This window comes from Choloepus didactylus, chromosome 10 (assembly GCF_015220235.1).
Source record: "Choloepus didactylus isolate mChoDid1 chromosome 10, mChoDid1.pri, whole genome shotgun sequence".
NCBI classification, from domain to species: Eukaryota; Metazoa; Chordata; class Mammalia; order Pilosa; family Megalonychidae; genus Choloepus; species Choloepus didactylus.
Genome location: NC_051316.1, coordinates 129,280,205 through 129,299,653, shown reverse-complemented (window position 1 = coordinate 129,299,653; position 19,449 = coordinate 129,280,205). Strand labels below are relative to the sequence as shown.

Below are 19,449 nucleotides of genomic sequence, written 5' to 3'. Positions count from 1 at the left end.
CTGGGGGCCAGACCAGCCACCCAGCCACCATCCTCTGCTCCGGGGCCCATCAAACGTCCTCACCATCCTTCTGCACAGGCACAGGTCCTGTACAAGGCACGACGGCCCTCTTCCTCTCGGTCTCCAAAAACAAGCCAATGCCGTTTCCCAGCTGCCCAAGTAAACGCTTCACAGTGCTATCTGCAGAAGAGCCTTTTTGTGTTTTGCTCGTTACGGAGTGAAACCATCTTTGCTCCCCGGAGGGTAGAATGGAGTCGGAAGGGCTTTGGCCCCGGAGCCGACAGCCAGGGGGTGGGGTGTTCCCACCCCGAGTGCAGGGAGCTGCCCAGGGGCCACTGTCCTCGGGGAAGTCTGGGGGAGCCTGACCCCCGTGCCTGGCCTCCTCAGCATTCAGGTCTCCGGACTGGCAGGAGAGCCGACCCAAGGCCCTGCAGGGAGCACTGAATGGGGAGTCACTGGGGTGTCGATGGGCTTGGAGTGGTGCTGGTGGGGAGATGCTGGAGGCCGGGGGTGCACGGTAGAAGGAGACCCCACAGTCCTTGGCCCAGGGCTTGCTGCTCGCCAGAGCCCATTTCCACACCGAGTTCCTGCGGCTGCCGGGCAGATGGCGGCAAAATAACAGAAATCCATGTTCCCCAGTCCTGGAAGCTGCAAGTGCGAGTCAAGGGGAGGGCAGGGCCACGCTCCCTCCGGGAGCTCCGTGCAGCTCATGCCCACACCCTGCCGTCTGCCTCCATCATCGGTGGTGGCTCCTTCTCTGTCCCTCCTGTGCGTCTCTTTTACAGACACCAGATGTAGGGCCCCCTGGGCAGCCCAGCAGGATCTCCTCTCGAGACCCCTCACACGATTGCATCTGCAAAAGCCCTTTCCCAAACAAGGCCGCATTCGCAGGTTCCAGGCTCAGGATGTGGCCGTGGCCTGGATACCCACCTGCCAGCCCCCAGGCCTGCCAGCCACCCTTCCCCTGACTTCTCCCACCCCGTCTTTGCAGGCTGGTAGCCCTACAGGTTGCTTCGCTGCCATCCCACCTCCGGCACCTCCTGCCTGGAGCGACTCCTGTAACGCCGGAGAATGGCCGCCCGGCCCTCCCTCGGCCCCCTGTGTCCTGCCCACCTGGGTGACCTTCTCCAAATGCAAATCAGATCAAGCCGCAAAGCCCTCCCCTCACCCCAGACAAGACCCCCCACCCTGACTCAGCCCACAGGAAGACGGAGGCAGAGGCTGGGGTGAGCAGCCACAGGCCACGGACGCAAGAGGTCGAGGGGCGCGGGCAGACCCTGCCCCAGAGATGTCAGACTCTGCCGCCAGGACCGAGACAACAAAACACTGTTGTGTGATGCACCTCGACTTGTGGGTGATTGTTAGGGCAGCCCCGGGACGCCGAGACGGCGGAGACGAAGGGCTCTGTCGGTGTGACCCTTCGGGGCTGGGGGAGCCAGGCCAGAGGCTCCAGAACGCAGCCGCGAGGACACGAGTGAGGCCACCCAGCGCCTGGGAGGCTGTCACAGTGACGAGTGCTGGGCCCGGGGACATACCCGGCACCCCTGTGCCCACGGTCCCCCACCCACCGCAGATGTGCTCACAGCCCGGGCAGAAGCTCACTCACCCTGTGTGTTCACCAACTGGCAGGTTTGTCTCACGTTGGCACAAGTGACCTCTGCCAGCGAGACACGGCCAACAGGGCCTGTGCTGTGCACGGACACCCTGTGGCCAAAACACCGCAGAAATGGGGGGCTCCCCTCACTGGCATGGGGCATGCTGAGGGCTCGGGACACATGCCTCCCAGACAGCCGCTGGGGAGAAACCGAGGCACAGAGAGGTGGCTCCTCCTCCTCCTGCCGCGTGGCTTCTGAGAAGCTATTGGGTGCTGGGCACTAAGGCACTGAGCTGAGAACTGTGCGGACACTGTGCCTGCAGTTCCCACGGCACCAGTGAGGTGGTTACGACGGTCGCTGCGGCTTCACCGAGGGGCCACCGAGGCTCGGGGAGGGGTAGGAAGCTGGTCCAGCATCTTGGCACCCCCCGCAGGAGCCACACTGCAGGCACCTGCCCACCCGCCATAATCAACGGCCCCAAGGACGTCCATGGGCCAGCAGGTGGGTCCTGACCTGGCATCTGCCAGTCCTTGAAGCACCCACGTTACTGCACGGAGACAGGACTACCTGAAGGTCAAGTCGAATGGGGCAGAGGCAGGGTGGGAGGGGAAAGGGAGGGAGGGAGGAGGGAGGGAGGAGGGATAAGGGGGTGGAAGGAGGAGAGAGGGAGGATGGAGGGGGAATGGAGGGAGGAGGGAGGCATGCATGGGAGCACGCGCAGGAGGGAGGCAGCAGTAACCACCCTGCACCTGGGCAGCCAGACCAGCCTCCCGAGAGTCACCTGTGAAGGGCCGGACATGCTCACCTGACGAGCGATGACCTGGGAGTTCAGGGGGGAGAAACCCAGGGCCTGGCTGTCTTTTTAAAGAAAGCCCCAGCGGACGTGGCCGCCGCGCCCCACCCGCCACACTCCTGAGCACCTCGCGTGGACCAGCTGCAGCCGCCCCCACGTGACGCGGCCAGCTCCTAAGCTCCGGAACAAACGTGCCCCTTTCCGGCAGCCGTGCCCGCAGAGGTAGCATGGAGAGTCACACGCGTGCTCCCCGGACGTTCCGGGCAGTAGCGGGTGACAAGCGAGGGCAGGCGGGAGCCCCGCGCGGCGGCTCGACCCTGGAGAAAGCAGCACTGACCCGTCTGTCCCGTGCTCCCCGTGCGCGGTCCCTGGTCGGAGCAGTGCACGGGGACAGCGGTGGGTGCCACGCCCCATCCCCCTGGTGCCCTCGGTCTCAGCTGGTGGCGGCAGGGCTGGGATTCCAGGCTCCCGGACAGTGGGGCAGGGCCCCAAGCCCCTTCCCTGCTGAGGGCCAGCTAGGGTGGGACGTGGCATAATGCACAAGGGCCAGCTCTCGGGGCCCCTTAGCCCCGGGCACGCGCACCTTCCCGACTGGGGGCCACAGGGCACCGTGCAGGGCTGGCATCCTCAGCCAAGAGAGGGCGGAAGGAGGGCTCGGAGCAAACCCACCCCCACTCGGAACCAAGCTGGACACACGGCCCGGCCACCTGGGCAGGGACCCCTCCCGGATGCAGCCTGGGCTCGCTGTCATCTTGCTCGGTGAACAGAAAAGGGAGACATTCGGCCTCACCAAAGGCAGTGTTCTTGTGGGGAGGCCATGCCCTGTGGGCCCTGGGCTCACACCCCCAGCATGGCCCCTGGGCAGTGTGCTGACACCCACCTGCCAGCGCAGCTGCCCCAGGGGCAGCGGGTCCTGCCTGACACACCCGGGGGGTCTCAGGGAGGGGACGGGGACCAGATGGACTGCCACAACCCAGCCCACAAGCCCGCGCCCTCTCCCCACCCCCTGCACCCCCTTCTCTGCTGCGGAGCCCCTCCCCTCCCAGCCACCAGCCTCGGCTGCACCATCCACCCAGGATGCTCATTCACAGGGAGCCGAACGACAGGTCCCAGTGCCCTCTGCTAGCCCACCCCCCACTCCTCCTGCAGCAGACCCTGGAGAGGGTGACGAGCACCCCCCACCCCCACCCCTGCTGCAACCAAATGGGCGCCACCCATTTGAGAACCTGCAACCGAACCCCACTGAGGATCCGGAACACTCCAGCACCCGCTGTCCCAGAAGGCGCGATCCCTATGCTCAGATTCAGTTGTCAGACACCGGGAGGCAGAAACGAGCAGGGCCCAGGCTGGCCCTTCAGGAGCCCAGGGTCCAGTGTGGGAGAGAAGAGACATGTGCACACGCGTGCAGACACAATGCACGCACACACACATGGACATGCATGCGCACGCACACATGCTCACACAGACACGTGCATGCACACACATAGACACACACGTGCTCATGCTCACACGTGCGCATGCTGTGTAACACTGTGCATTCTGGCCTCAACGGCTGCTGAGTAAATACAGAAGACAGGGAGCTGGAAAGGGAGAGGCTGCGGGAACGAGGTGTGAGGGAACGGGGAGCTCGTGGCTGTGGCCCGATGCGAACATACCATGCTGGCGGGGACTGGTGCTACTCCCCGGGGCATGCAGATCCCGGGTGCAGGGCTGCAGGGGCTAGAGCCAGCTCTGCAGAGCAGGCTGGTGACTGGTGGGGAGCCGTGGATGAACCCACCCACCAGAGGACTGCCCACCTGCACCCCAGGGGCGTGGCACCCAGCAATTTAACTGCAACCTGTCCCCGGGAAGGAACCTCATTTCTTCCAATTACTTGCCAAACGATGCTGGCTCTATCGTCCTGGGGATAAGAAGCGGCAAAGGCTCTCCAGTTAGGCTGGCCTGGGGGTTCCCACGGCCACTCTCCCGAGCCCTGCCCCCCACGAGGACGGGAGGACAGCTGGCAGGACAGCTGCTTGCTGCGGCCGGGTGGGGAGGTGAAAGCCCTTCTCCCGGCATGAAGAATCTCTAAGCTGGTGGAAACTGCTGCTTCCCACCCGGGCCCTCCCTTGCAGACAGTCCAATTATCTGGAATTAACCTGGAAGCACCACATTTGGAAAGGAGCATCGTCAGCCAGGATGGGGGATGGGAGAGGGCTGGGACGCTGCACCTAAGAGGAAAGACTCCGGGAGCCCCAGCCAATGGCTGTAGGTTCAGGACAGACTCGAGGGAGGGGAGCCCAGGGCTTTCTGCACAGGAAGAGCTTGAACTCCGTACCTTGGGGAGGCTCCCTCTGAGCATTGCGGCACCCTCTGCAAAAATGGGCTGTGCACACCAAAGGCTCCACCACACCCGGGGGCACGGCCCCCCTGAGCCCACTCATGCACCCTCCAATCATGACATCTCAAGTCACGTAATCGGCAACTTTTGGGTGACTCTCGAAGGCCCAACAAGGTTTGGGGGTGGAGTGAAGGCATGCACAGCCCCCCAAACAGGCAGCAGACTCCCGCCAGCCCCCGGGAGAGTGATGGCCGAGCCTTGTCAGGGTGTCGGGGCAGAGCTCAGCCACCGCTGAGACTGCGTCTGCCTCTGGCCTGTGGCCCCACGGCGGCCACGCGGCGGGAGGGCCAGGCGCCCGCTGGCTCTGCAGGGAAGGCCCACCACCAGCTCTTCTCATGGGGAAGACCACAGAGCGGGTTCTCGGAAGCCACTGACAACACGGGAGCGCTCTGTTTCTGATTCCGGAATGTTCTGTTGTACTTAGATTTAGATACGGGTGTGTCTGATATTCCGAGAATTCGCTGGGAATTAAAGAAGGATGCTCAGCCCCTGGGTGCTGGGAGACATCCAGTTCTCCCGCCCCGGCCTCTGTCTGACCCCGGCCTCCCCCACCCCCCGCAGCCGTCCATCCAGGGGAGAGACGTCAGCTCAGCTCCCCTAAAACGGGGCTGGGGTCTCCCAGATCGGAGGAAAGGACAAGACTGAGCGTGAGGGCCTCTAGGCACCCCAAAATGGAGTTTGAGGGGGAGTGACGACAAGAGCAGGCAGGAAACGGGGCAGTGAGGCAACAAGGGCCAGTCCAGGAGGGTCACTTCCCAGCTGGGGACGTGCCGGGGCCCACCCTCTGAGCTGCAGGGAGCTCGTGCAGAGGCAGCGGGAGATCAGGCAGGTAAAGCCCGGGCCAGGACAGCCCCCGTGATGAGAGCTAGTGGTGGCAGGTTAGACCCGAGGCACAAACCTCACAGCCACTGTCAAACCTGACTTGGACGCCAGGAGGGGACCCTGAGCCCCCACCTGGGAGACCCCGGTTCGGTTTTCCAGGAAAGCCAGTGAATCAGCATCTGTCCCTGTGCATGTCCAGGGCAGAAAATAATCAAAGTGTCAGAACACCTCAAAAGATGGAAAACAAGTATTCAAACAAAAACCTCGACACGCTGCTGGCGGCTCTGCACAATCGCCACCACAGGGAAACAGCCCGTGTCCACCAGCGCTAGGATGGGGCAGCAAAACGTGGCCCCACCACACAACGGGCGTCCAGCCGGAAAGAGGACCGAGCTGGGACACGCCGCCCTGGGGCAGGGCCCTGAGGACAGTGCACTCAGCGAAGGACGGATGTTGCCTGACTGTTTATGTGACACGTCCGGAGTTGGCAAATCCGGAGAGAGAGAAAACAGACCCGCGGTTACGGGGCTGGCCAGCAGACAGGGAGGGGCACATTCGGGGCAGGAAAACATTTGGAGCCAGAGAACAGCCATGCGCACAACACACGAGTGCCCCAAATGTGAATCGGCTGTCAGGTTACTTTTATGCAGTGGGAATTTCACCTCAATTGTTTTTAAAAAGCCAGCCCCCGGACGCCACCGCGTAGCCCCTGCGGCCGCTGCAGGACACTGCCTCACACGCAGTGACTCCCACCAGCTCGTCCACTCTCTCACGGTTCCCAGGGCTGGTTCCTTGGGGGCTGCAGGAGGGAGCCCCCAGGGGCCCACAGGGTCTGCGCAGCCACGGGCAGCAGGGACTTGGTCCCCAGCACGCACCGGCCCTGTGGGTCCCACATTGTCAGCTCAGGGCACCCCTGCCCAACTTCGTCCAGACAGGAGCCTGCTGGGAGCAGAGCTGCTCTGGCCAGCCCCAAACGGAGGCTGGAAACGCCTGGCCTGGGGAAACTGAGGCCTGAGGGAAGAAGACTGCCCGGGTCCCACAGGCTGGGTGGCACGGGCTGCCCGCAGATCGGGCAACATGTCAACGCAGTCCCGGTGGGGGACAGACGCGCCCTTCAGGGTGAGTGTGAGCCGTGGTGGCTGCCCTCTATCAGGGCCCAGGGCCTCCCACCCCAGCTGGGATGATATGGGGCCAGCCCGAGACCTGCCTGGAGGCCCGGATGGCAGCTCCGCCAGCTGGCAGCCCACGGGCAGTTCCCAAGACCCCCAGCTTCATGAGGTCTGGGGTCTTCTGGGCCCAGCTGGCGAACCTCAGGGCTCTGGCAATGTGAGGGGGTGGTCCCCGTCCCCCTTCCCGGGCAGTCTAAAGCAGCCCAGGGGTCCGGAGAGAAGCCAGGGAGGGGCTGAGCCCTGGGGGGCCACACAGCGCCCTCCCACTTACCAAGAATGGTGTCACCCCAAGACAGACCTGACAACAGAACAAGCCTCTGCTCTCAGAAGCCGCACTGCGGCCTGGGGTGCTGGGGTCTCAGGGACTCACTGCCGGCTCCAGGGGCGCAAGAGGTGCCCGCCTTTGTCCTTCCCCAGACCCCCATGGCAGAGCAGGGCTCACAGGGCTCACACCCCACAGGCACCCCTCAGTGTCACAGCACTGACCGCTGCCCCCGCTTTGTCAGGCGCTGACGACCCCTGCCTCCTGCCGTGGTTGCCAACTGTAGCCATCAGCAGAGGGGACACGTCTGGGAAGGCACGACTCGGGGGAGCCGGAGGTGAGCGGCCTGAGACCTTCCTGCCACCCACCCTGCTCGCCCTGGAGACGGCGGGCACTGCTGCCCAGCGGTCAGCTGCCGAAGCTGGCTCATGGGCAGCTCAGAGTCGTGGGGCGCTGTGCTGATTTGGATGCATCATGTCCCCCAAAACACCATGTTCTTTGATGCAATCTTGTGGGGGAAGACATATTGGTGTTGATTAGGTTGGAATCCTTTGATTGAGTGTTTCCATGGAGACGTGACTCAATCAACCTTTGATTAGATAATTTCCATAGAGGTGTTCCTCACCCATTCAGGAAGGGTCTGAATTGAATCACTGGAGTCCTATAAAAGTGTTCACAGACAGAAAGAGGTGCTGTAGCCAAGAGAGACACTTTCGAGACAGCCGTTGAAAGCAGACTTTTTTGCTCTGGAGAAGCTCAGAGAGGACAAAATGCCCCAAGAGCAACATTTTGAAAAATGCACAGGAGCCGAGAGAAGCTGGAACACAAGCCGGGACCAGCAGACGCCAGCCACGTGCCTTCCCAGCTAAGAGAAGTTTTCCAGATGCCAAGGGCCTTTCTCCAGTGAAGGTACCCTGTTGTTGATGCCTTACCTTGGACACTTTATGGCCTTAAGACTGTAACTTTGTAGCCAAACAAACCCCATTATAAAAGCCAGTCCATTTCTGGTGTTTTGCATTCCAGCAGCATTAGCAAACCAGAACAGAAGTCATAACCAATAAACAGCACCTGGGCGACCTGAAACCACAGAAATTTGTTCTCTCACCATTCTGGAGGCCAACAGTCTAAAACTGGGCTGGGGGCGGGGTGGAGCGCTCCCTCTGGAGGCTTTTGGGGGGCTCCTTCCTGCCTCTTCCAGCTCCCAGTGGTCCAGGTGCTCTTTGGCTCGTGGCTGTCACTGCTGCCTCCTCCCACACCTGCCCCCCCGAATGACTCTCATAAGGACACTGGACTTAGGGCTCATCCAGATAATCCAGGTGGTCTCATCTCGAGACCTGTTCCGGTTTGCTAATGCCGCTGTTGGCAATACACCAAAAATGGACTGGCTCTTAGAAAGTGGGTTTATTTGCTTACAAATTTATAATCTAAAGGCCATGAAAACGTCCAAGTTAAGGCTTCAATACAAGTATACCTTCACTGGAGAAAGGCCATTGGTGTCCGGAAAACCTGTTAGCTGGAAAAGCACGTGGTTGGCATCTGCTGATCCTGGGTTCTGTTCCAGCTCCACTCTTAGCTCCTGTGCATTCTTCAAAATGTTCTTGGGGCGTTTCGTCCTCTCTTAGCTTCTCTAGAGCAAACTCTAGGCTAGTATCTCCAAAGAGATAGCAAGTCTGCTTTCAACGGCTGTCTCCAAAATGTCTCTATAAGTTGTAGCAGCAAGCTCCTTCTGTCCGAGCTCTTATATATGGCTCTAGTAAGCTAATCAGGGGCCATACCTCCAAGGAAAGTATCTAATCAGAGTTATCACCTATAGTTGGGTGGGTCACATCTCCATGGGAACGACCTAATCCAAAGGTTCCAACCTAATCGACACCAATATGTCTGCCCCCACAAGATTGCATCAAAGAACATGGCATTTTAGGGGACATAATACATCCAAACCAGCACAAGACCTTTCACTTAATCATATCTGCAAAGACCTTTTTAAAATAAGGCCGCACTGATGGGTTCTGGGGCTTACGACATGGATGGAACTTGGGGATCACCATTGGACCCCCTGCACCAGCCCCAACTGGGCACTGATTTAGTGCTGGATGCTGTGTGGAACGTGCTGTGTGCTCGAGCAACTGTGTAAGGCACGGGAACCGTTCCCAACCTACAGAAGAAGAGACAGAGGCTCAGAGAGGGACCCTGCCTAAGGCCACTCGATGAACAGTAGCTAACAGATGTGTCCTTCGCAGGCCGACCTGCTTGTCAGCTTCAGGCATGGGGACGGACTTGCCCTTCACCATCTCCACCCTCCCAACTGTTCAAACCTATGAGAGCCCCAAATCAGGACACCCCTCAACCCAGAGGGTGGGCTCCGGCGATGCAGGCCACGCAGGATGACTCGCCATGGACCCCCGCCTCTACCGCCAGCAATGGCCAGGGTGGGGACGCTTGGATTAAGTCCCCAATTCATCAGCCTCCACGAGGCATGACTGGGGCTTTGACAGAAAATCAGCTCATTATGCAAAGTGCAGGGGTTGTGAAAATGCTCAGTTTTTATGGGAGCATCTTGGCGGCCATCCAGTCACCGGAGGAACGAGGAGGAGATCCTGCGCAGCCATGGGCCTGATGTGCGGGTTTTCAAAACAGAAAGGGTTTGGCTAAGGTAAAACCTTGGGCTACTTAGAAACATCAGGAAAAACACTCTTTGGTAAAGAGCTTCTGGGGTCTTTTGTCAAGTGTGGATGACAGCTCCCAGAATGTTGACATTACCACGAAAATCTCTCAGCCGAGGGGGCAGGAGAAGGTGATGATTCACGCACCGTGCTGAACAGGGCTGCCCGAGGGGGCACCTGCCTCCTGCACTCAGACGTGATCCGGGCCGATTCGGAGACTGGTCGCCAGGGGCTGTGGAGGGAAGGACCCTGGGAAAGCTCCAGCCTGCGGCGCAGCCCCCACGTGTGGGAGGCAGTCAGGTCAGCAGGTGCGGGGTGCACAGGCCCCAGACACCCAAAGAAAGGCCCAGCTCCCGGCTGCTCCCAGGGGACGACGTGAGCCCTGGGGAGGTCCCACCACAGTCTGACTTCTGGGGAGCTGGAGACTGAGGAGTTAGGGTAAGGCCTTAGGGGGTCCAGAACCTCATGGCTGACCGGGCCCTGGTGCGTTCCTGGCTGCCAGGGCTTGGTGAGCGTGACCCACAATTGCTGGAAGGATTTACGTGGTGTCTGCACAGCTCCCCTGGGGGGACCCTCGGGCGCTGGTGCCTGGCCCCTCCGGGACCCCACCCTCTGCAGATTCTAACCTGTCCCTTTCACAGTCACCCCCTGACCGTAAGGGCTTTTATGAGTTCTGAGAGTTCATGCCACTCATTAAGCCTCAGGGGTTCTTGGGGACCCTGCCACACCCAGCCCTAAGGGGTTCCCAGACACCATCCCATCTTGGTGCATCCCACTAAGCCCCCGTGCTGTCCCCACCTCACCAGGAGGAAAGAAGGGCTCCAAAGACATCCCCACACAGACCTGACCAGGACGCAGGGCCTCGCCAACCCCACACCCAAGCTCTCCACCCGCTTCAGCCACCACCTCCCGTGGGATGGCAGCCTCAGGCCGGGGTCTCCACTCGCTGCCCAGCAGTCCCAGCTGGAGAGGGAAAGGGGTGGGTTTCTGTTTGCACCTGCCAGCAGGGCCCAGAACCCGCAGAGGGTGGGGCAGACTGTTTGCTTCTGTCCATCTGCCGTAGGAACGGCTGACAAGCACCGGGGCTGGGAGCACCGGGGCGGCCGGGGCAGAGGGGGAGCCAGGGGCTGGGCCAACGCAGGGACCCCGGAGGGAGGGTGCTCAGCCCTGGCCCGAAGGAGCCTCCAGGCTTACTGGGGAGCAGGACATGGTGGGCAGCGGCCCAGGTCTGGCTGGCTCCACGTCCTCCCCCACCCTCAGAGCCACCGTGGGGTCTCTCACCAGCTACAAACCCCCAGGGAGACGGAGGCCCCCGAGCCTGCAGACGGAGGCTCACCCTTCGGGAGGCTGTCGAGAGCTGAAATGTTAGTGCAGCTGGGGCTGGCTGTGGCGGTCACCCAGGACTGCATCCAGGGTCGAGCTGGGCCAGGCCTGCCGCCCCCAGGACCCTCTGGGGCTCCGTGCAGCAGCCTCCGAGTGGGAGAAGCCTCAGTGGATCTGGAGAAGGCAGAGTCCAGTGTGATGTGAAAGAGCAGAGAACACAAATCGCACTCCTGCCCGCGAACGTATGTACACAAGAGCACATCAGAACAGGGAGGACCACCCCAGGGCCGGTGGGAGAGTGGGCAGTCATCGCTGCGAAAAACACGTATTTTCTTTGTTTCCAGAAACACTTTTATCTTAATTAAAAAATTTTAAACATCCCTTCTGCAGACCTCGCGATGGCTGTGTTGAAAAACCACTCATCAACTGGGGGCTCTTGGGTAGAAAGAAGATTCTAGGACTCATGCTGGGTGCTGGGTACAAAGGGTTTTGTTTTGTTGTTATTCTTTTTACCCTGGACAAGTTACAAATATGCTTTTCTATGTGTTTAATATTTAATTTTTTAAAAATGTTAACAGCCTATCCTATGTTAGGAAAAAAAACACCAAAAAAACTCAATTCAGAGGAATTTCTAAGTCCTCCAGGAACCCAGCGGCAATGCAAGTCCCGGTGGGCTCACTGGCGTTTGCATCAGCCACAGTGTCTCCCGAGCTGGGCAGACGACCCCCACCCAGGGCAGGCGGAAACGAAGGCACAGGCACTGTTGTCCCGGACCCCCGGCCTGCCGGCACACATGGACCCCCCCCCCCGACAACACCTGGCTGCAGCCCCTCCATCAGGGCCGTCACCTTGTGGCCTGGATCCAGATGCTACTTCTGCATCTGGGCCTCTCGTTCCACCTGCGTCCTCCGCGGAGCCTCCCGGACACGTCGGGGAGGGGCAGGTCCCGTCGGCACCCCCGCCCCGCCTGGAAACCGGTCCCCGTTTAACAGTCCTCTTGCCCCTGATCTGAGTCACAGAACCTGCTGTGCCGCCTTCTCCTGTGTGACCCCTCTCTGTTCCCTGTTGCCTGTGCACCTAGGCACGTGTGGGGGTGGAAGGCCAGCCCCAGGGGCCCCGGGATCCTCTGAGACTGAACCTGGTGATCCAAGCAGGATTCTCAAAGCCAGTGGTGAAAGGCCCGGGCATCCTCACGGGGGCCCTGCCCGAGAGTCCCGCAGCCGCTCCGTAACACGCCGCCTGCCCCCCACCCACCCCATCGCTACGAACAAGCACCAGCTCCACCACTCACAGCACCTGCCCAATGCCGATGTATGCGAGTGCACTTAGGCAGGCAATGATCCGTGAAAGGATTAATCTGCTGATCTTATTACCTACATCGAAGGAGATTTTGCAGCCATCAGTAACATGCTTGCAAGATGTCCCTGGTGTGAAATGAAGGCTTCCCCCTCCCCGCCCCTCCCAGCCACCGCCAACAGGCAAGTCGACGATGCATTGAAAATTCGTGATAAAGACACAGGCGGAGGCGATCTGCTTAAAACTCCAATATCTGCGACAAGGCACGTTGGTGGGGGATGACAGAGGGCCCGTGCTTTGCAGCACGGCGCTCCGGAAGGCTCACCTGATCCCTTTGTTCTGTGCGATGCTGTGCAGGGACAGCCGCGACACGGCGGAGACGACCTGCGGGGAGACAAAAAGGCACTCCTGTAATTCCAAGAGAAATTGGAAAGTCATCATAAAGCTGTAACAAAGTGTTTTGTAGAAGGAGAAAACTGTTTTCTAAGCATATTTCATCTTGATGAAAAGCAAAAACACAGCATAACATTTTTTAGGCAAGATACCTATTTTGTATTTAGTGTAAAAAAATCTGTCATTTTGATGCACTGATATTTGCTGGGAGCTGCTGTGCTCCTGGGGCAGAGCCTCGGAGGGGACGGGTCTCAGCTGAGATCCCCGCACTGCCGGCTTCTGGCACCAGCTACTCACCAACCCTGAGTCTCGTTTCCACACTGACCAAGAGACTGACAGCACGGCTGCTGCCACAGGCTGCGGTGAGCCTTCGTGGGAGAGTGCCCAAGCAGCGTGCACACGTGCTGCTCTCTGAACGTCACTGTCTGATTGCCATGATGCCTGCTCGCAGCGGGTGCCAGCCCCTTGTGCAGACGGGGAAATGGAGGCCCAGAGAGGGAAGGGGCTCGCCCGTCTCCCAGGCTTCAGAAGCCCCAAAGCAGTATCCCATCCACCATCAAAACGACACAGTGCCCCCAGAAAGCCTCGCCTTGAGACCAGTGTGTGCGTGCACATGCGCGTTCAAGTGCGTATGTGTGAGCACACCTACAAGTGCATGCATGCATATGTATGTGTGCCTGTGCATGATATGTGTGCATCCTGGATTTGTCTTCATGTGTGTGCATGTGCGTGCACGTTGCTGCATGTGTCTGCATCATGTTGCTTGTGTGTGCATGTACGTTGTGTGCACAGGGATGCATGTATATGCTTGTGTGTGTGCATGCATGTGTGAATCATATGTATGCTTGTGTGTGCGTGTACATTCATGAGCGTGCGTAAATGCCAATGATTGTGTGTGCATGCACATGCACACGCACACAGTGAGGAACAGGAAAATGACCCACGACAACTGCTTGCTCAAATGACAGACAGCGGATGCCGGTGCTGCCACCTCGGAAGCGAGACCCGCCAGGCTTTTTACGAGCATCATCCCAGCAAATCCTCCTAATTGCACACAGCTAGCCTCATCTGTATGCTTGATAAATGGAAAATGGAGGATGGCTGCTCACCCCAAGCCACCTGGCTGTGACACAGTCCTCAGATGTCCTTTAAGGTTGTTCAGAAAGAAAGTGGGGGGTAAAAACCCCAACTGTACAGACGGGCCCTTTCTAAGCCTGCTGAGACGGACGTTCTGCTGACAAGCTGACCACCGTGTGCTGGCTTCCTCCTGTGGCTGGTTATAGCTCAGGGGCTGGGGTTCGTGGACACATGAACCCACAGAATAACAGGGTTTCTCAGTCGATACCCGACAGGCTTACTGTGCAGCCCACCTGGCCGTGATCTCACTACACGCGCGCTACCAGGAGCCTCACATAAAGCATAAGCAACTTAGCTTTGCCGTTTTTCTTGGCTTTTAACAGCTCTAAACGTTTAGGGAGAATAAAAATTAAAGAAATGACTGGATATGGCCTTAGAGCTAGTTGATAGAATTCCAGAAGCATGAGACCTCAAAGGCCTGTTAGAACACCCAGCCCAAAGACGCAACTACAGGGCACACGACACATTCAGCCCTGTCCGCCTCGGTGACTGACACTGCTAATCAACGCCATGCTAATCAATTAGCAATGGCAGATATTACTAATCAGACACCATTCGTCAACTACCACAGCTAAGCAGTGAGCCAGGCACAGGCTTGCTACAATCGTCGTCAGGGTCCTCACGTTGCCCCGACGTCGGGAACCCGTCTGCTGACCTGGGTTTGGTGCGAAAGCTTTGTTTTGTCGAGGTGGTGAGAGCCCTGAGGACCGCCCCAGGTGAGCGGGCATGTGCCAGCTGCCCCAGTGGACAAGGCGTCCCAAGGGTGTCACGGCCATGCAGCTGTTCTGCTCCAGGATGGAAACAGCCATGCAAGGTCTACAGAGAGCTCGGCTCTTGGTTCACACCGTCTGACGGGGCAGCTCCTTAAACAGATTATACTTGGCCCGCGTCCACATGGGCTGTGTGCTTCCTGGGCACCTGTGCTGGAAGGTGCAGCTCGGGGCTCACCCCTGGGCCCTTTGTCCACAGAGGACCCCACTCCAGGACCCAGGGTCCAGGGCAGGGGCTGCTCTGAGACAGCCCCACGTGAAACCTGCCGTCCCAGAAGTTAGGGAAGTGGAGCAACCGGCAGCTCCCCGAGGCGCCAGCCCCCCAAGGCACCACCATGGTGCCGTGTCCCTTCCCACGAGAGAGGCTGCATTTCCCCGGTGGCTGTGCTCTCAGGTAATGAGCAAAACCTCCCGGCCCACGGCTCCTGCCACCTCTTCCAAGAACATAAATGTCAAAGGATGACATTTTCCCAACTTTTATTTCCACTCTCTTCTGCGTCCTGGTTAACAAATGAAGACACACACACGCCCCCGCTTCCTCTCTCCGTCCCTCCCGCCCTCCATGTACATCCAGCCAGATCCTTTAGCTCAGGTCTTCACCGTCCACTTCCGACAGCCCACGCAGCCTCGGCCGAGAGGGGGGTGCACACGAGGAGGGGAGAGGGCAGGGGACACCCAGAAGTAGGAAGACCCGTCCCCCCAAGAGAGTCCGGTCCTGCCGAGAGACTACCACGGCCCACTGGCTCCGCACAGAACGGGATGGACGTGCACCGTCCCCTGTGGTGCCCGCACGTGCCTGGCACTCGGGTGTACCCGGGAAGGCGTGGAGACGGACCTGACGGCGCAGAGGACGAGGAGGGCGGGCTCTGGGCGCTGATGTGGGACCTGCCCACAGGGGCAATCGGCTCTTTGCACCCACCACGCAGATCCCCAGGCCCCACCACCCGCAGCTCTGCTGGAGAAGTGGAGCAGGGCCCTCCTGGGAATCTGCATTTTTATTGTAAGGCCCCACGGGGCTCAGGGGTACAGCCAGGCCCAGGTGCCCCTGCTCCGGGAACTGGGATGGACCAGCAGGGCCACCGATTAGGGGAAGGGCAAGGGGCTGCTCTCATCCGCCCTCGGGCTCCTGCACACACGGGGCCCACCGCAGGGCGTCCTGCCAGGGGCCAGCGGCTGCCACACTGGGGGGCGCGCAGTGGCCAGGAAGGGCCTCGGGGCAGGAGACGGGATCCAGACACCAGGAAGCTAAGGGTCAGGGGAGAGCAGGGTCCACTGTGAACCTCAAGAGTTCCGGAAGGGGGTTCTCCCCGTCCTCTGCCACTGGGGGTCCGCAGACTCTCCCGCCAAGCAAAAGCCTGAGGTTGTCCTTTCCCCTCAGGTGCCGCTCCAGCCAGGGTGTGCAGCCTGTGCTAGGCTCTGAGCTTCAGGCTGAGTGGGTGCTGGGCGGGCAGCTCCCAGAAGGGCCAGGATGAATGGGTGCCAGGCGGGCAGCTCCCGGAAGGGCTGGGGTGAGCGGGTGCAGCTGCCAGCAAAGCCTTGCAAGCAGGGCCGGGTCTCCTGAGTGAGGGAAACATCCCGTTCTCTCGGCCAGAAAGGAGGAAACCAGCCCTCCCTAATTCCGTCACTGAGCGTTACCACACCTGCCGGGAGCAAGCTCTTGTCGAGAGTTTTGGCGGCTCAGGTGCAGTCTGCCACGACAGGAAGGAGAAAATGGAGCGGGGTAAAGCTCCCCTGACCCAGAGCTTCCCTCCTGGCACCCCTCACCACGAGCGGACACTCAGCATCCAGCCCTGAAGCCACCACCTTACCCTCCCCCTGTCCATGGCATCCGGGCTCATGGTCAGGCTGGGGGCTCCATGTTGGGCCTGGACACTGGCTGCAAATCTGTGCGAAGAGAATATTTCAGAGAGGTGGACCTCACCTCCTGCCAGGACATCGGGGGGTTTCCTGATGAGCCCACACTCTCCGGGGGGCTCTGGGACCCTCATCGGGCATCTAGGGGGCACTTGTCCAGCACGTACCCAGTGGCTCCAAATGACCCTGAGCTGCCACTCATGGATGTGTGGGGTGACTTCCAGAGCCGTTCCCTGCAGCTGGTCACAGTGCTCGGAAACTCGGCCACGACTCAGCCCAACAACAGCACCCAGAGAAAAAACTAGGATAAAGCCACACAATGGAATTTTGAAGCACCATGTGAAATGACGCTGTGGAAGGGAATTTATCAATACGAAATACATTCATAAATATCTAAAGTGAAACAAACAGGCTGCAAAGTGTGTACAATGTAGTCTAATTAAAAAAACATACACGTGCTCCTAAAAGTACTGGCTCCCATTGTGAACATCGGACTCTAGTTAGCAGTACATTCATAAAAACATCCTTTCATGAACTATAACAAACGTGCCACACTGACTCCAGGTGTCAGAAATATGGGGGCATATAGGAAATTTACTTCCTGCATGGTTTTTCCATAAACCTAAAAATTCTCCAGTAATGATTACAAAAAAAAAAAAAAAGAAAAAAAGTAAAAAGGGACTGGCAGATAATACTGGAAACATTATCAATGATTACCAACGAGAAGCTCCTCTAGCTACCCAACTGCACTGTGCCAGTTTGAATGTATTGTGTCCCCCAAACGCCATTATCTTTGATGTAGTCTTGTGGGGCAGACGTTTTGGTGCCGATTAGATTTGCTTGGAATGTGCCCCACCCAGCTGTGGGTGATGACTCTGATGAGATGTTCCCATGGAGGCGTGGCCCCACCCATTCAGGGTGGGCCTTGATCACTGGAGCCATAAAAATGAGCTGACTCAGAGAGAGGGAACGGAGTGCAGCTGTGAGTGATGTTTTGAAGAGGAGCAAGCTTGCTAGAGAGGAACGTCCTGGGAGAAAGCCATTTTGAGGCCAGAGCTTTGGAGCAGATGCCAGCTGCCTTCCTAGCTAGCAGAGGTTTTCCGGACGCCATTGGCCATCCTCCAGTGAAGGTACTGGATTACTGATGTGTTACCTTGGACACTTTATGGCCTTAAGACTGTAACTGTGTAGCCAAATAAACCCCCTTTTTATAAAAGCCAGTCCATCTCTGGTGTTTTGCATTCTGCAGCATTAGCAAACCAGAACATGCATCTTCACGTTTCTCTGCCACACACACACTTGCATAGCGGGGGGCAATGTCATATAAAAACAAGCCTGCTGGGGGACCCCCACCCCAAGTGCAGACCCTACACCCATTCTCCTTTCAATAAAACATGTCACTCAAACCAAAGACCCCTGATCCAGGCCTCAAGGTGAAAATGCAGGCTCGGTCCCACCCCACAGGCCACAACATGGACAGGTCATAAGACACCCCCTCTGCAGACAGCCCAGTGGAGACCCCGCCCAGGCCACAGCCACGCTCACAGAACTGGACCTGCCTGACACACTCCGCGATGGGGGACTGTGCCTCGGAACTTGGTATCCCAAATGCCCCGGCCCATGGAAGTCACTCAGCAAACACTGATATGGGCAGGTGGAGGGAGCACGGCAGAGATGTATGATGGGTGGATGGGTGGGTGGACTAGAGGGAAGGATGACTGGGATGGAGGGACAAAGGGACAGGAGGGACAAAGGGAATGAGTGATTAAATGATAGAGGAAGGCCCACGAAACCCCAGGCCGCTCCTGCAGCCCCGGAAGCTGACTTGCTACCACATGAGCTCCTTGAGGGTGGGCATGCGGTGGTCCACTCAGTGAGGCCCGGTGTCTGCTCTGAGCAGGCCCTAAGCTCCACCCCCTGCCTGGGATACCTGCAGATCATGGCGTAGTGACCACAAAGGCCTGAGGCCTCAGGGCTGGCAGGGAATGAGGGGAAAGCCTGAGCGATGCACTGGGTCAATGCCCAGAGCCTGGGAAAAATCCAAACTGCAACAAGACAAGCATTTTTGCTTCAATGCACCAAGTCCCAAAACGAACAACAAAGGGGCCATTCTCACAAGTATTTGCAACTTATTCATAATCTAAGTCAGGATGGGACAATGAAGAAATTGGGAACATGTGCTACAGACTGATCTCAGAATGATTCACCCAGTTTTGCAATGGTCTTTTGTAAAGCCCCCACTTTTCCAGCTATTCATACTATGGCCGTATCCCATTCTCTCCATTCCCATCTTCTGGACCTTCTCCCTCTTTCTTCCATGCCTCAACTGTTCCTTCACATTTCCCATTTCTTCATCCCTCAGTGATTTCCTCAGTTTCACCTTCCAATTCACTAATTCTCTCTTCAGCTAGGTCTAGACTACCGTCTAATCCAAGAGCTTTTAATTTCAACTACTATTTTCTCTTAAGAACTTCGCTTCCGTGCTTTATCAAAATCTGTTCCTTTACCTGTTTGTTTATAATTTCCTGTTCTTTTCTTTTGTATCCTATTTCTTTTTTGTTAGAATAGGAATTCTCTTATTCACTGCATCTGCTGACTCTCTCTCATGATGCTTTCTTTTTGAGTTCCCTCTAGATGGGCAGGTAGGTAGGTAGACAGACAGACAGATAATAAATACACACACGTATTATACACAGACACACACATATTTGTATGTATACTTTTATGCTGTAGTCTCGTCTCAGCAGCTGGGCGAGGGGTGGTCCCATGGCTATCAGAGGCATGACTGTGGGGTGGTTTGGGGTCGCTTTTACTGGAGGCTCTGCTGGTTTCCCTGGCTCCAGAGCCATTTTTACATTGAGCTCTCAGCTTGGGTTCCCACAGTGCGTGGCACCCCGACCCCACCTCTGGGCCTGGATCCTGCTGGCGACCGTGGTTTACCCCCAGCCCAGCACAGCTGTCTGCTTCCGTGCCACGTGCCAGGGCAGAGGCC

General features: G+C 58.4%; 1 protein-coding gene across 4 annotated transcripts in view; it reads right to left on the bottom strand.

Moving 5' to 3' along the window:
- The window catches only part of VAV2 (vav guanine nucleotide exchange factor 2), a 207,282-nt gene that overhangs the window by 79,979 nt on the left and 107,854 nt on the right, over positions 1-19,449 (bottom strand). For all 4 annotated transcript variants that reach the window (XM_037797375.1, XM_037797378.1, XM_037797377.1 and 1 more), the window contains exon 3: positions 12,629-12,687. In XM_037797375.1, the coding sequence (XP_037653303.1) occupies positions 12,629-12,687 (59 nt within the window). The remainder of the gene's footprint in view (positions 1-12,628; positions 12,688-19,449) is intronic.